The sequence below is a fragment of the Amborella trichopoda genome, chromosome 8 (genome assembly GCF_054954075.1).
Source record: "Amborella trichopoda isolate Santa Cruz 75 chromosome 8, AtrichopodaSantaCruz75HAP2 v2.0, whole genome shotgun sequence".
NCBI classification, from domain to species: domain Eukaryota; kingdom Viridiplantae; phylum Streptophyta; class Magnoliopsida; order Amborellales; family Amborellaceae; genus Amborella; species Amborella trichopoda.
The window spans coordinates 45,149,747-45,167,807 of NC_142343.1; the positions used below are offsets into that span (position 1 = coordinate 45,149,747).

The 18,061-nt window shown below is 35.4% G+C and overlaps 1 protein-coding gene across 4 annotated transcripts; it reads right to left on the bottom strand.

Moving 5' to 3' along the window:
• Nucleotides 1-3,201: 3,201 nt before the first annotated feature.
• On the bottom strand, nucleotides 3,202-16,290 carry LOC18432452 (UDP-rhamnose/UDP-galactose transporter 6). Of its 4 annotated transcripts, none has more exons than XM_020666150.2 (7): nucleotides 15,872-16,290; nucleotides 15,489-15,714; nucleotides 14,963-15,210; nucleotides 9,578-9,762; nucleotides 9,269-9,469; nucleotides 4,363-4,524; nucleotides 3,202-3,917 (listed from the first exon to the last, which is right to left on the bottom strand). In XM_020666150.2, the coding sequence occupies exons 3-7, from the start codon at nucleotides 15,090-15,092 to the stop codon at nucleotides 3,594-3,596; spliced, it is 1,002 nt and encodes a 333-aa protein (XP_020521809.1). In that variant the 5' UTR covers nucleotides 15,093-15,210; nucleotides 15,489-15,714; nucleotides 15,872-16,290; the 3' UTR covers nucleotides 3,202-3,593. The 4 variants fall into 4 exon arrangements, with proteins under 4 accessions (XP_020521809.1, XP_088730206.1, XP_011622707.1 ...); XM_088874080.1 differs by having other exon boundaries at nucleotides 15,489-15,717; XM_011624405.3 differs by having other exon boundaries at nucleotides 15,824-16,290.
• Between the last annotated feature and the right edge of the window lie 1,771 nt (nucleotides 16,291-18,061).

Consider the following 18,061-nt stretch of genomic DNA (forward strand, 5'->3'; position numbering starts at 1 on the left):
GTTTTATGTGCGGCCTAAAAATCTACGACGTGTTTCATGGTCACATTACAACTTGTTTTTTTGTGAGAGCTATATATGATATTAGAGCATAGAAAATTTTGGTTCTCTTTCATTAAGAGGGTTTTAGAACCTAGTGATTTCCGATCTGGTTAGCCGATTCAAAGGGTAATAAGTCAATCTGGTTCCGGGATGAATCTCGGTTCCTTTATAAAATCCGCCTTTTTTTATATTTTTTTCTTTTTTCTTTAAAGCTTACTTATATTTTCTCAAGTCCCAAGAATCCTCATTTTTAGTTATATTTGATGTTTTCTAAATCACCAATCCTCACCCAATAAGAATTACCGATCTAGTGATCAGGCATATGTGTGAGTGATTGATCCGTCCCACTAACTTGGGTTTTAAAACACTTTTTGGTTACTTGTAGTGGTGGCAGTTGCCTCATGCGAGTGCTGCGCCTTTTTTTCATTGGTGAATGCTATCCAGACAATGGGCCTTTGAAGCATAGAGCGTACTTCTCTTTTTCCATTGTTGCCTATATTCGAGCTTCCCTTCTTCCTCTCTTCGATTTTCGAATCTCTTGTTTTTATGATGTGATTCCATAGAGAAAGAGGGGGAAGAGAACTGTGTCAGAGGCGAACTAAAGTATATCCATGGCCATATATATTCGAGGCTCATCTTGTGCATAGCATTTAGCCACGAAAAACAAGCATGATACTGCTATTTGCTACTTTTACAAGAATATTTGATGTAGGAATATAAAAAAATGACCACTGGAAAAATAAAAATAGAATTTAAAGGGGTGGGAGAGTATACACTCTCTCAAGGTTTGATTCACCGCCGCAAAATCTTTTGCAAGATTTAAAATAAACTCTTGACTCGACGTTCGTTCCACTGCAGTCCTCTAATCTCTCTTCCCCCATCTCTCTCTTTTCTCCTATCTAGTAGTTAAATGCATACCCTCTGTTCGATCTTGAGTGGAGTATATCTCTCAATCTTGGATATTACCGATCAAATGACTGTTAACTTTCCAGCACGTGTATGGAGAGTTGAATTTGGTGGTTGATGGTCTTGCAAACAAATGAGTTGAGATGGATGAGATTTTGATTTCGGAGAACCTGTTTATTTGATTTTCTTTTTCGTTTTTTCACATTATGTATGTCTCTTGGTTATTATTAATGAAATAAACATACTCCTGTCAATATATATATATCTCAATCGTTATCTTTATAATTTATTTTCCATCATCCCTGCATCAGTTTTGGAAGGGACAAAACCTTGAGCCCAACTTTTAGCTTGTGTAATACAGTAACACATAGCTCTTACAAAGAACGCGTCAAGAATAGAACACATCAAGTAATCAAGTGATTTAAGGAGGGCACAGAAACCAGTGGAACCTCCAAAGATTCGGATTCGAATAGGTGGTTAGGCCATCACCCTATTCGATCTGTGTTTTAAAACAATCACTAGAGAGATTTAGACTTCCTCTTCAAAATTAAACTGCTTGATAATTTAGTAAGAATCGCCCATTTGGACACAAATGGGTCCAGTCAAAGCTGAAGCTTATCTTCACTTATCAAGGGAAGCAAGCTGAGGGGTCAAGTTAAGCTCAAGTTTCCCGTTAACTTGTCAACCTAAACTTTAGCTGAAACTTTACCCATGCATCTTATTCCTGATTTCTCTCTCTAATTCTGGTTATAAGCAAGAGTATCATATAATTGAATTTTGTGATAACTTGTGTTCTTTCAAACATAGAAAAGCATACAAAGAGGCCATTTACTTTTGGTATAATATCACAATCATTCTAGTCTGTCAGATTTTAAATCAAGTAGTTGTAAGACTATCAATGTTTCATTGACTAGACTCAAAGGTTTTTAAAAAAATTCAAATTTTGTAACACATTTCAAGCCCGCTAATTTGACATCTAGTGGCTAGAAGTTATTGTGGCCTGAAAGATAAATGGTTATACTATCCCTTCAAATATAAATATTACATGACAATATGAATTGTATAGTAAAAAGAAAATCATATTATTTTTTAAAAAAGTTATTCCAATGCAACACAACCAATACATTCAGGGAACCACTATATAATGAAAACTATAAATGGGTCAAAAATATTCATTGCATTACCAAATAGCTAATTATTCTAACAAACAATGATTCTATTTTAGCTCTTGCGGAGATAATATCACCTTGAAGAATTTAACCAAATGATTACAAACATTATTAGAAAAACTGGGCAATCTAACTGCCAACGGCACTGTTAGAGGCCAGTTCCAGTTTTGGACGGTTTTGGTGATCGACTGATATTTACAAAAATAAAAAATAAAAAACATGTATATAAATTCCCAGATATAACAAAATTGGTTTGTAATACATTTTTTAATATTCTTTACATTATAATAAATATTAAAAATTATTTTGATCATTAATAATCACTTTTATATTTTTTCATCCTTTTTTTAAAAAAATTAAAAATACCCTTAAACACAAATCGATTTGTTAAAATCCATTTTCATTAATTTTCAACTTCATTTGAATGTATTTTGTTTCAATCATCCTTTATATGCTTTTCATATTTTATTTTTTTATTTTATTTTTTATATTTTATTTTATTTTTTTCGACATTTTTTTTACCTCACCGGACTTGCCCGATTAAAACGGTTGAATCGACTGGTTTACCGGTGACGCCAGTTAAACCGCCCATGTCCGATTAACCGTTCTAGTTAGATTTTACGAACACTGATCACCAACAAACATATTTAGTATTTTTACAGATTTTATAATCGGTAAAAATGGTATCGTTCAGGCTACTGCATGCACAGGTTTGGTCTACATCAATTCAATATAGGGTCAGGAGGGTGTTTTCTGTCACACACTCATAATTAAATTGTGATAAGGCTGCCAATGGGCCAGCCCGAGCTAGGCGATGGTAGGCCCGGGCACAGCGGTAATTTGTGCAGATAGGCCCTGTCCCAAACTTCTTATGACAAGCCAGGCCTGAGACTGGCATGAAAATGGGACAGCTCTAGAATCCTGCATTCTGCCGAGCCAGATTTGCAGCCCAAATCCAAATGATTAACCATTGCTATCTCTCTCTCTCAGAGTAACTGTTAGTGCTTGAGCTGACAAATAATCTTGCTTGTTCTTTCTAAATTGCTATGAGAAAAAGAAGGAAAAAAAGACTAATTCAAAGAGGTGATTTTTCTTTTGTGCTGGTAAATAAAGTAAAGCTTGCAACTAATGAAAACTGCAAGGCTAATAACAATGTCTACAAGAATATATGCTATGATCATCAGATAGTACCCCCCAGCCCCCTCATTTCCACAAGAAATGCACCAAGAAGGGGAAAATAAATTACCTTTAAGAATGAAGCACGAATAAACTGAGACACTATTTTAGGACTATGAATCCATGAATCTGCACTCCCCCTCAAGAAATTTGAAGAGAGAGAGAGAGAGAGAGCTAAACTGGTGTAGAGCTGACGTGATCTCATGCCTCCCACAAAAAAACCAAAAAAAAAAGAGGAAAGAATTTTGATTTTCTTTTTCTTCAACAATAAAAATCACGAAAACGTGAGAGAGAACCTCCAAATTAGATCTTGTCATCAGCCTCGCTAGAATCAGAGAGAGACCCATGCTTTTGTGAGGTTGGGAGCGAATAACTCCTTCGTTCTTTGCCTCCAGGCTTTGATGACGCATTTCCATACCATATCATTCCCATTACTGCTAAGACCATGCCGAGAACCACATGGAGATTGAGGCCCTCTTTCCCGAAGATAAAGAAGCCCAATATGAGAACAAGAATGGTTTTCATATGGCCGAGCACTTGGAATGAAACAGCCGTGAACCTCCCGATGCAAATGAATTGGCTTAGGTTTGTACCAACCGCGATTGTGCATGACAAACTGATGAAAAACTGTAGAGAGAGAGAGAGAGGGGGGAGGACGGATTGAGAAATGGTTCTCAATTAGTTAAGGAAAGTGAGGTAGTAATTGTTGGCACAATTATGTCTTTCTAACAGTTATCTCAATGTTCTCTTTGGAACAGAAATCAGAACTGACGTTTTTAAAAAAAGAAGACAAGAATCTGAATTTCCAACATGCAAATGGTCTCTCTCTCACACACACATTCTACTTAGTCATGGAAAATAGGTGAAGAGCCCTACTTATCAGAAAGACGCAACATTTCTCCTACTCTCTCTCTCTGAAACACATGCACAAGCACACACATGCACACAACATATCAAACGTTCAATGTTCCTTTTGAATTTCATTAAGCAGAAACCATTGATTGTTATCACCGACGACGGGCGAATACCAGTAGGAAGAGAGAGAGAGGTCAATAAATGGTTTGATACTCACCACTGATGCAACATTGAAATTGAAGGTGTCAACTCTCTTGTTTGTCAACCAGTAGTCGAAAAAGGGTCCTAAGACCAGTAGAGTAGCAGCCTGAACTGGAGCAGTGTGCCCCAAAAGGTTGAAGGAGCCCATTGAGTACTTTCGTTGCAGGAAGTGCACATACTGCATAGTCGAGGAAGAAAGGAAAGGAACACGAGATACAACACTATGAGAAAAGAGAAAGAACGCACTGATAGTCACAAAAAAGAATTTTACAACTTCAGGGAATACCACTTTGAGGAGGGGTGGCAATTGGGGCCCGAGGACTTGATACCCGAAGGGTAGACCCAACTTGGGTCTGGGTATGGGTCCAAGATTTGGACCCGACGGGTCGGGTTCAGGTCCAAAATCTTGGACCCGAATGGTATTTGCATCCGGCCCTGTCCAAATTTTATTAACTTATTTTAAATATATACATTTATAGTTATAACATTTAAATAAAGTATATACATATATATATATTTATTTATTTATAAAATATGTGTTTAATTCCCACAATTATTCTTTTATAAGATGAACGGTGGAGATTAATCCTCGCATAACTAATTTTACTGTCTCTTTTTTTTGGGTTTTGATATCTCTCTCTCTCTCCTCTATTTTTTTAATTTCGGATCCTGTTCGAATCCCTTATAAACAATTCGGGTCCGGTCTGAGGACTCTGGACCTGGTCCCCCCAATCTTTGAGAGAGAATTTCACATGCAATCACTAAAATCTTTGAAGTTTATTTTTATTGAATAGCTGTGTTCTTTAAAGGATGCTTATTGGTTACGGTTGAACGGCGGCATGACCTAGGTCTAAACTCTCTTCTGTATCCGGCAGGTCAGGCTCATGTTAAGGTAAACCCAACCCAATCTGGTGAGTGGGTGTGTGTGCGTGTCCCTACAGAGTGAGAGACTTTTATATGCCAATGGATTAAGTGCTAAAATACTTCGCTATGCTCCCAATCATTCAATCAAATTTGGATGATTGGGATTGCATGTCACTAATTGATATTTTTTCACAAATCATATTGATATGATATTTTGATGGTGTGTGCCTCCCACCACCACGTACCTTAAAAATATAAAGGTATAATTCTTAAAACATTAAATGTCCAAAATACTCCACAAAAATCATAGGGGATTTTGGTCATTTTTATTTTTGAATTATTTTTTGTACTTTTTAAGGGTGTCCAAGTGAAGCACACTATCAAATTTCAGCTCAATCCGATTTATAAAAAATAGATTTCATGTACTAATATGCACAAGCGACCATCCAATCACGTTCGTATGGTTGCAAGCTATAGGCGAAGTTACTGTAACAACCGGCCATAGGTCTTTTAAAGCTTTTCTCACACATCATCATTATTATCTAAACCTAATTCCAACTTTTCTCATGTTCGGATGCTTTTCTCACTACTTCTATCCATGGCCTTTAGGTCCATGTCCTTTAGGGCCTTCCCCTTGTTCTTTTAAAGCTTTCCACTTGAACCAAATCATCCCTCCTAACTGCTATTGTTTTAAGTCGACAGACCCCCACAGTTTTTACTTTGAATTCTAACCTTCATTGCATTGTTACTCATCCATCTCAACATCTACATCTCAGCTACACTCATTCTATAGATATGCTATTTCTTGACCATCCAATATTCTGTCCCATAAAGTATCTTTGGTCTTATAGCCGTCCTATAGAAGAGCTCTCCTTTAGTTTCACTGGGTATGCGACAATCGCATAAGACTTCAAAAGCACATCTCCACTTCATCCAACCAACTCTAGTTCTATGAGCAACATCTTAATCTCTCATTTCTCATGTAATATCGGCCCAAGAAATATAAAATAATCTCATTTAGGTATAGTATCATTGTAATACACACACACATTATGGGAAGTGGTTTCATGCTAGCGTGCTATTGTAATATAATTAAACTGAACTTTTAGAAAACCATGTTTGTTATGACCCCCAAGTTTGTGGGGCTACTCTGTTCATCCCGTGTTTTAGACCCGAATCAATGGCAAATCGTTCAACCATAGATCCATGTCGAATAATTGGATTAGTGATTCAAATCCGGTCTACTGAATTAGAGATCAAAAAAAATTTAAAAACTAAATAAAATAAAATAAAGATTAAATAGGGGTTTATGGGCCGAGGATTTGAGGGGACCTAAGAAAACATTATACAAGCTTTATATATATATATATATATATATATATATATATATATATATATATATATATATATATATATATATATATATATATATATATATGAAAGATACTACAAAACGCCTATAGGCGAAATTGAATAGTGATTTCGTCTACCCTCATCACCGTCCAAAGTTCATCGCATGGTCACAATTGTTCGGTAGTGTTTCATTTTTCATTTTTTTTCTACAAATCAAAATGATTTGAAATTTGGAACGTGTGTTCATAAAAAATAGGCGAATCTACGAAAAATATCAAAAAAATATTTTACTTGAAATAGATTGACCAAAATACCCTTGATATGTTTCAGGGGTATTTGATCAAATTGTTTTCGTTAATTATTTTTTTTATATTTTTATAAAGTACACCTCACTAAGATGTACACATGCTCCAAATTTCAGATGATTACGATTTGTGGAAAAAAATGAAAAATAAAACACTACCGGACAATTGTGACAGTGCGATGAACTTTGAATGGTGATGAGGGAAGGCGAAATCACTGTTCCTTTTCACTTATAGGTGTTGGGAAGACCTTTCCTAGATATATATATATATAAACTTTAGAAGTTACTTTTTATCCTTCCATATACCTAATAAGACTACCAAACCCCTCAAGCCTTTTTCCCATATGATAGTATGGATATTCATAAAAAATCTCTTCTCTACGGTTTCATTAATGTTGCCAAGAGGTGTCTCCCTCTACGATTTCCTAAAATCTCTCTCTATGGTTTCACAAATGTCTCTCCTTAGGAATCTCTCTCATATCTATCTCACATAAATGATAAATTTAAAACATCTCTCCTAAAAGCTCTCTCTCTCTCTCTCTCTCTCTCTCTCTCTCAATTAGACGTCTCTCTTTTTTAGTCCCAAAAAAGTGCATCTTGCAACATATACATTTATGGATCTACTTGATTTGAACCATTTTTGGAGTTTAAAATTTTCTAATTAGAGATGAAAATAAATTATCAGGCCATCCTAAGAATTTTTTACTTCGAAATTACATCTCATGATCAAATTTGGAGGCGCGCCTTAATTTGATTGTTTAAGGTAGCAACCTTATGCAAACCACACCCTATATATATAACCTCGTGTGGACCCACTTAGTTTGGAGATGTGTATGAGGGAATTGGACGTAGCCCAACCCCCCTGGTAAAATTTGGATCGGGTCCAAGTAGGGGTAAACCCATTCCAGACTCGATCCCTTTATAACTCTAGGGCTTTATCCATGTCTGGTTAAATCTAGCTTCAAAATTAATGAGTTCTCTTCAACGTTACATTCACGCCTACACTAGTTTCGGTGCTGATAGCTACTAGCAATGCATAGTGCTTATATAATTTTTTATAGAATAGAAAAGAGATTTTTAAAATAAACTTATGGCTTTCAGCGTGGTAGAGCTTTCTGCTCCCTAATGAATGCAACTGAAGTTCGAATCTCAAGGATTGTGTTTTTCACTTTTTATGTCAAATGGTAAGTTTATATAGTATAAATAGTATTCAAAATTCGATAGATCAATGGATTGTCCACCCCTCGATCCTCATCCGAATTGGCCAGACTAGTGATCCGGCCAAAAGAAAAAGAGAAGAAAAAGAAAGTTATAAAATATAATATAGTGGTCTCATTGCAATCAAATAGGTTCGCTGAAGGATTTAGTTCTTCGCAAGGTGTTGGAGGTTCAAGCCTTAGTGCAGGCTTATTTTTTGCTACAGTTTAAAGAAAAGAAAAGAAAAAGTGGAAGAAATGATAAAACTTGAAAGAATAAGTATAAGGTACATGAAATACACAGGGATGGAGGTCCAAACCACCGACCATTTATAGATGATCACGCGGTAAAACCAAATGGGCTCCCTTTCAGCTTATTGCATAATGTCTACACAATATATGTTATAAACTACCAAATCACCAATTCCAACCAGGAATTGGCTCGGTGAAGAGCGATTCCCGTCCAGATCAGTGATCTTTTAAACATTGATATAATCACTTAGCTATCAATGACGTGCTGGTAGACTTTCCCACTTCTTGAAGAGGTAGTGGGCTCCAAACTTTTGGAGCTCATTGAGGCATATTTAATTTTTACGGTATGAATTTTACATTAAAAAAGTTAAAGCCCAATAAGAAATATTGGTCACCATGGGCTTCGAACACAATACCTCATCAATTTAAAGTACACTCTACCATCTGAGCCATTGGCTTTTGGTGATGATAAAATGCAGATCCTTTTATTAGAGGTGTCAATACATACTAAAAAACAATGAGGTCACCCAACACGTACGGTCAAGGCAACACGTACGGTCAAGGAGACAGGGCTTTGTTTGCATCTCTCGACAACCGACACACAAGAAAAAGTGCAGTACTAAGGTAATATTGGTTTTCTTACACTCATTACAAAGAGCTAAGAAAGTGAGATCAAATAGACAGCAGCGAGAGAAAGCTCTTTGTGCTTTTAGCAGTTTAGCTAAGTCAAAACTTTGTAAAAATGGTTTCCCAGGCAACCCCTTAAAGAACAAAAAACCGTAATGAAAGAGATTATTCTTGTTATTTATATTTCAAAGAGATTATTCTTGTTATTTATATTTCATTCCATAGAGAGAATAACATGCTAGAACTCAAAATACAACCTAAATGGGCTTTAGTAAATAGAGTAACATAAACAGTACAGTGGGTTATATTGGTTGAATGTCACTTACATATTGCTGCAGAGAAGTGCTCCAAACTGCAATCACTGCGGCAATTAATCCTTTGGTATTCACACTGACATCAGTGACAGTACAAACTCCAACGCCCACAAGCACAACCAATATGCTTAGCTTGGTATCTCTTGAGTATCTAATTTTATCCAAGAAGACTTCAAGCAAGCAAGAAACTGGTATCATACTTAACTTTGCAATCTGAAAAAGCATCCATTTTAATAATTAATATGATCACAGGCAAGCTACAAAATAGGATCTTTCAAAGTGAGAGAAGATGAGAGAGAAAGAGAGAGAGAGAGAGCCAACCTGATAAAACCCCACGGAGTTCCACATTAGGCTGATATTCATTCCGACAATGGAGAAGTTTGCAAAAAGAACAAATTTTAGCAGCTCTGATAGAGGGAGGTGAGTGGATTGGATATAGCCCATCCACCGAAGAACCAGAGTCATAAGTGTCGTTGTTGCGAAATGCAGACCAGTTAATGTTGTAGCTGGAAGATGAACGGTAGATAGTTTTATTTGAGTTTTGTTGTCATAAAATAAACCAAAAGAAAGACAAAATGTTAAGAAGGAAGGCGAACATGTGGGCTTAGAAGAAGGCCACTAATATAGCTAGAAACCTGGGTTTATACCACAGACTTCTGGATTTCACCATTGTTCCAAGGGTCAGCAAAAATATTAAGTGGATTCATTATATTTTCAAGATACACCATCAATGTACCATATCATATAATGTGTTCTAAACTATTATAGGAATATAGATTACATCTTACAATATCTTATATTGGATAACAATTAAATGTCATAATTCATCATTACTCCATTTAGGAAGTAACTACAAGGAAAGAAAAAAGCAATTTATTTTGTTCAATACCAGGCTACATAGATATCACGATTCATGAAGTAAATTATAAGGTTTATGTTTCAGGTTATATAGCAAGGTACCCTCAGGCAGGCACCTGAGATTGCTTTTTGTATCCTAGGAATCCTTTCTCTTATTTCAAACAGGCTAGCAACATTTTGACCTTCTTGCTCACAATTAGCTTCTTCATCAACCACATATTTAATGTTATACACTTACCAACAAGCAGACATCTTAATTTTACATTTATATGCATATGCACATATATAGGTAAAGCAGCTAAGAAGCATAAAACTAGCCCATCCAAGTTAACTAACTTGTACATAATGAGTAGAAATCATTTCCCGAGGTATGTTATGGGTCAAAAACAAGCTTCTGATATTATTTCCAGAGAGGGGCACAACTTTGATTGGAAGCACTAAAAAACAAGAAGTCCCTGTAAGTAGAATGGGTAGCAGTTTCCTATCTCAAGGAGGAAGAATCTTTTGATCACAATGGGGAACAGAACTAGAATCCAGTGTACAACTAAAACAGAAGACCCTGACCCACATGCAAATACTTTGCAGCAAGCGAGACATAAGCAATGTAAACAGGAAAAGAGGACATCAAAGGACAGAAAGAGAACCTGCTAAGAATGCTTTAGGTGGTACATGATTAGATGCACCTGATAAATCATATAAGGTTCTTCTTTTTTTTGTTGGGTTGGATACACATGACAAATTAAATCATCACATGCTGTAACTTTGGTCCTAGAGATTTCAGGCCCACTTAGTCATCTTAGACATTCGGGCAAATATAAAGAATCATCATCATCATCAAAGCTTTTTCCCAACTAATTGAGGTCGGCTACATGAATCCTGGTCCGCCATTCTGCTCTATTAAGGGTCATACCCTCAGTGTGGCCATAAGTCCTCATATCTTTTCTTACTACTCCCAAGTCCCAACCATATCCTTTAGGTCTACTATTTGCCCTTTTCGAGCCTTTCACTTGAACTAACTCACGCCTCCTAATAAGTGTTGTACTGGGTTTGTGGCACACATGGCAAGCCCACTTAAGTCTAATTTCTCTCATCTTATCGCCTATTGGTTCCACACCTAAATTCTCCTGAATGTATTCATTTCAAATTCTATCTCTTCTTGTCTCGTTACTCATCCATCTCAACATCTACTCATTCTATGAGTATGTTGTTTTCTAACCGCTCAACATTCCGCCCCATAAAGTAAAGCTGGTCTCATAACTGTTCTATAGAGCTTGCCTTTCAGCTTCATTTGTATGCGGCGGACACATAAAACTCCTGCACATCTCTACTTTGTCCATTCAGCTCTAATTTTATGTGTGACATCTTCCTCAATCGCCCCATTTTCTTGAATAATCGACCCAAGATATCAAAAGTATAGGCTTTTTGGTATTTCTTGGTCGTCAATCTAAACTACTTCGTCTTCTCTACTCCTCTTATTACTAAACTTGCATTCCATATACTCTGTCTTAGTCCGGCTAATTTTAAAACTTTTAGATTCTAGAGCACCCCTCCAAGGTTCTAACTGTGTTGACACCATTTTGAGTCTCATTGATCAAAACTATGTCATTTGCGAAAACATGCACCACAGTACTTCATCTTGTAGGTGCCCAGTTAAATCATCCATAACTAAGACAAAGAGGTATGGGCTCAATGCTAACCCCTGATGTAGATTTATCGTCACTAAAAACTAACTTGTTTCTCTACTAGTTGTTCGTACACTAGTCAGCGATCACTCGTACATATCTCTCACCAAGTCGATGTAGTATCTTGAGACTCCTTTATTTTCCAACACCCACTAAATCAAATCTCTAAATACTATATCATAAGCTTTCTCTAGATCAATAAAAACCATGTGACCATGTGGAGGTCTTTTCTCTTTGCCCTAAACTTCTCAATCAGTTGCCTAAGAAGGAAAATAGCCTCGGTCGTTGACCACCTCGGCATAAAACTGAATTGGTTTTCTGATGCACTCGTTTCATGTCTTAGTCGTTGCTCAATCACTCTCTTCCATAGCTTTATAGTGCAGCCCATAAGTTTGATCTCCATTCCAGATTCATGAGAAGTTTGGCAAAGTATATGTTCCTTGGGACAAGTTAAGGGAAAGCTAAATGTCCTCACCCTTCTTAGACCAAAGATACAGAATGTGAAATATAATTATTAAATCCCACAAACTTTCAACATTCTTTTAAGTTTCTAACAAACTTCAGGCTTGATTTTCTTACTTTCCATTATGAAATTGATTTGTTAGTACCATTTAGTAAAATAACAAATGACACAAAGTCATATCCCCAAGAAGAAAAACGACTAAGCAAATCAGGTTAAGGATGTAATGAATGCATTGCTAGAGAAGGAAATGATTTAATGAAATGCACAAAGAAACACAATAAGAACATAGTGGGAAAAAATAAACAAATACCTCCGAAAGTGCAATGAAGATCAATGGAAGGACGTGCTCTCTCTCTCTCTCTCTCTCTCTCTCTCTCTCTCTCTCTCTCTCTCTCTCGTGTAGATTGGTAGCACATGTTAGATACATAGGAAACAAAGGAAGACAAAAGAAATACTAAGGAACAAGTATGGGAACAGTTGGACAAGCAGGAGAAATGTTCTTCACAAGTTTTCAAGATGGGTTTGTAACCATAATGAGATGTTTTCTGGGATACAAAATTTCCCACTCAAGTCTTCCTATGTCAGATACATAGGAAACCAAGGAAGACAAAAGCAATACTAAGGGAAAATTATGGGAACAGTTGGACAAGCAGGAGACATTTTCTTCATGTCGTGAGTTTGCCAGATGGGTTTGTAACCACAATGAGAAGTTTTCTGGGATACAAAATTTCCCACTTAAGTCTCTTCCTAATTAGACTCTTAACTAGATTTCCAAAGAAGAAAATCCAACAAAGCAAAGAAAATGGAGATTGTTCCTCTTCTGACATAAAATATGAGTGACACACAAAGCTTATAATGTCAAGCACAAAAAACAAAGAAAGAGACTATGAGACATAGTTAAATACTAAATTAAAAAAATAAAGTAGAATAGTACAATCAGACTTTTTATAAAGCTTTAAGCTTTCTGCCTCAAAATAAGTTTTGTTAGAAAGCATCAGCTAAGGTTGTTCCATAAAGTGAAACTCTCCCAAAATAAAAGCCTCTAGGCTTCAGGCATTGAAACTTGAAGAAGAAAGCAACAGCTTCTACATTTTATAATTCCAGTCTGTTATATCTTTTAGACATTTTCTATTTTCTTAAACATGGTAATTCATGAATCTTGCAAATCCCACCATGCAAGAATTGGAGATATTTTTTGCAAACACCCGAATACCTATTCCCACAAATTTCTTTACTATCGTTCAATGGATTCCAGTCCCAGCAGCATCACAGTCCATAATAGAAGTGTAAACTATTAATGAGATCTTTAAGAATCAGTGACTAGCCATAGCTTGAAAAATCTAAAGTCCAATGAAGACATTACTGTTCAGAAGGAAAATTGTGCCCAAATTTAAAGGTCATAAAATTAGCAACTTGGTTCAATATATTTTGCATACCCAAAGCTTAAATCAAAACTTCAGAAATCAATCAGTACTATTGTATAAATCTAAAACAGCAAAAGATGAAGGGCCCAATCAGAACAAGAGGTGAATTGTTTGAGACAACAAAAAGCCATAATAGTGAGGAGACCTTCTCTGTCTACATAAACATTTATCCAACATAAAAGAAGGAGAAAGACCACAGGGAACAGGATATTTAAGCCTAAGCATACAATCAGACTTTCAACTGCTAATAGAACGTGAATAGGTTTCAAAAGGGAGCCAGCACTAGAAGTAAATTTATGCAATGGTAAAAGTTAGATAAGAAATAGGCCAAAAGTACTATATCTTCACAAAAGCTAAAGGTTGTATACCACTGTAATTCAGATGGCAAAAACCAAAGATCTTTAAGCAAAAAGGAACTGGTTTGGATATAAAAATAGGATCTGAGCATGTCAAGTTTCTGCAGCCTTTTAAACTCCACATACCCAGGAATAGCAGGATTAGGATATCTTTTTTGCAATTAAAGACCAGTGATGCTTAGGTTAGGCATACAATACTTGTAAAGAAAGAAACTTACTGTGTTGATTCCAAAAAGAAAAATTATACTAGAAGTCCAAAACAGAGATAGTTGATCATAAATACGCAATCATTTTAAACATGAAATAGTTATTCATCTTTAATGTTTGATGAGAAAACTGCAGTAGTGTTTTTGAAAAAACAAAGGACGCAATTAGTTCAAACTGAAAGTGAATATAATTTTGGCACAAAATACCATAAAATAACCAAAGTATTGGGTGAGTAACATTGGCAACAAAAGAGAGAATCATGGCAGCTTACACAACCCCATCTTGCTACAATAATTACAGTTCCCAATTTCCAGGATTTGGGCTTGGTCTTCACTGGTTGACGTGTTAACAATTGCAACAGTTGTCCAAAGTTCAAAATTCTACAACTACAAACACAAAAAAAGGACAAAAACGCAAAAACCTAAGTCCAGTTTTTGCTTAATGTTCCTTGAAATGAGTGAATATTTTTTCTTTTAGAATCAAATGAATGAACAACAATAAATAGAGGAACCTTAGACATGATACAAGATTACATTGCCCTGAAAAGGGAGCTCGATAATAAAACGGAAGGAGATGATTTTTCAGTAACTCTTCAGATGCCATAGATCCTAAAAACTACTGATTATTTGACAGAGCAGTGGAAAATATGGAAAGGGATAAATAAACTGTAAAAGTGCTTATTTATTGCAGAGATAAAGAGGGATCCATGAACTCACCAAAGCTGAAGCCATAAGTTGCCATTAACGCCTTATTGACTATAATTATTCCAACTGAAGTAACAACATTGAACATCCATGAAGCCACATCTAAAGCCGCCTTCCTATCAGCTTTGCTTGCAGGCGCCATCTCTTTACTCGTCTGAATTTTTATTTTATTTTTCCTTTTTTCCTTCTTTGATTTGACCTTTTCTTGACTCTTGAATCTAAATTTCAAGCTCCTTCATGAGGTCCAAATTAACTAGATCCTGAGAAAAAATTCCTTAAAATTGTCAAATTCTCCCTGTATAATAGACATTTAACTCTCAAAGTTCCGTTAGCTCTTTGGCATCGCTCCCTCCCATCGAAATTCACATATATGAAGGAGTAGAATTGCAAAAAAACATTAAAACTGAAGTCTCATAATTCTTCGGCACAAATTTTCAAACATTTCAGGGGGTCTGAAACTGAAACACAAAATTCCATTAAAAATAAACAAATATCGACAAATTGAACCATTTATTGGCTTAAAGTTCACAGAAAGTACCTTTTAAGCGATATTTCAAGGACTTCTCACGCTGATAAGCCAACAAATTCGAGAAACAGGGTCTTTATGCGCTCTGAAGTCGATCTCCAACAAAGGCCTTCCTAGACAATAATCCTGCTGATCTTTACCGTAATCCAGCCAAAATTGCCGGAAAAAATTCACCGAAGCTTCTCTGAATAACTGAAAAGGTTTTCATGCCGTTTCCCTATAGATCTCAAAGCTACACCTTCTGGAACAGCATTCCAAACACTTGTTTTAGATCTCCAAAATTCGTCAACAATATAAACCAGAAAAAAACGCAGAGGCTTCACGATAAGAAGATGAAAACTTAATACCGGCAATTTTATAAGAATTTTCCGCTTTTTCTTCCCACTAAAACCCACCGGTTTTATCGTTGTTCCGTAAATTTTTGCCGGAAAAAAAAGCCGGAGAAGCAGGAATTCGCCCAGGACGGAGAAATCAATCACAGAGGGATAGATCAAAAGCTATAGAAAGAAAGAACGAAAAGTGAGAGTTATGTTTTAGAGAGAGAAAATCTCGACTTCCATGAGAGAGAGAGGGGAGAGGGAGATCTAAAAAAATAGACAAATAGAGAGAGAGGGAGCAACGTTCTTGGAGAGAGAAAGTCGGATTCTATTTTAGAGAGGGGATAAATCACAAAAGAGAGAAGAAATAAAGGACAGAGATAGAGCGAAATAGTGCTTTTAGAGAGAGGAAGTCATTTTGTTCAAGAGAGAGAGAGAGCAGTGTTTTTGGAGGGAGAGAGACTTGGTAATTTTAGAGAGAGAATAAAAGGTTTGATGGGAAACGAATGAGCAAGGGGCCTTTTAACGAATGGGAGGGAAGAATTTTAGAGGGCGACTTTTTATTCTTAAAAAATAATTAATATTTTTATACCCTTTTCTTTGCCCCGTTAACTACTTACCCTTACTGAAATCGTTATTTTCATTACAAGGCATTTAAGACTTTCCCGATTTTGTTACTCCCCTAATTCTCTTTAATATTGTATGACCAAAATAGCCTTGGCTTTATACAATAATTACGCTTCGCAGTAAATGCATTAGAATTTATTATTACTGTCTATAATAAATACAATTATTTATTATTTGAAATTATATGTTACTTTTTGTTGATTAAAATAAAGTTTGCTTTTTTTATAGGCTTTTTAAGAAGAAATGGGGAGTCTTTTCAGGGGAAGTTACATATCAGTTTTTTTTCTCGATTGAACAATTCTGAACTTGTTCAGATGATTGAGAGTGAACTAATAATAACACTATATATTAATTGTAACTGGTGAATTTAGTTAATATTATTTTGTTGAGGCTGACTAAATGCCCCATGTTTTAAAAAAACCAAGGGATGGGAAATGAGCGTCGTGGTAGCACCCCACACCCTGATCACTGTGTTGTGATTTACATTTTCCCGACACCTCCTACTAACACCTAAAAAAAAAAAAAAAAATTGATAGAGATTGTCTTCCCCACTAAATTATCCAAAAAAAAAAAATTTCCCCAAGTGAATATAGTTGTGTTTGTAAATAGAGAACGCTTGCTCGGCTTTTCTTGAGTCTCAATACATACATACATATTTGATGATTGCAACCTTATGATCACAATCAAATGATTGTCATAATGTTAGATATTTATATTAAACAATAGTCAATATGTAACATTGTTGAAGCTCACTTATAATTAACTTATAACATTGTTATCAGCTTACTTCCAAATATTCAATCAATTTCATAGCGTGCCACATGTAACAGATTTAGAGACCCACTTAAAGCTAACCTAATAACAAACTTTTGTTTTTGAAAATTGTTTGATAGGGGTGCAGCCCTATCAAAATAATTAAATCCTCACATCATAACTTATCGAAAATTACAAAGTTAAGTATTGGAAAATCTTTATACCGATCATCTCAACTTAAACATTATAGTTGTAAAAAAAAATTATGATTTCAAGTTCTAAAAATAATGTATATTATAATAAATTATCTAAACCGTCAATTTTACTTTAAAAATAAGTGTTCATATATCTACAAGATATTTATTATTTTTTAAGTTTCAAAATTTATTGTCGGTGTTGAAAATTGATTTTAGAGTCATCATAGATCTCCGTTGCCAAAAGTACTTTTTAGACTAGGAATTGAGGTGATACTTTCTTGTGTTTTTATAAAAGCTTAGACCTTATAGAAACCTCATTATTATTATTTTTCTCTCTTTCGTTTTTGTTTTTTTTTTTCTCGGTTTTTGGATGGATATGAAATGAAACTTGAGATACCTCATTTAGAATCTCTACAATTTTGGACCTTCTTTTCCCTTTAACTAAGAAAATTACCTTAGAAAATATGATTCCCATATTCGTCGGCATGAATCTCATAGTCATAAACAAAATCTTGGACAAAACCCCCTTTATCCTCAAAACGTCAAAAGCACCCATAAAAAAAATTGGGTGGTATAAAAATAGATTATTTATCTTTATTATAAAAAGGTGACACTTATTGGCACTCATTAAATATTAAATTAGATGGCTTGGGGTGAATCACGATCACTTTTTTTTAAAAAAATTAAGTTT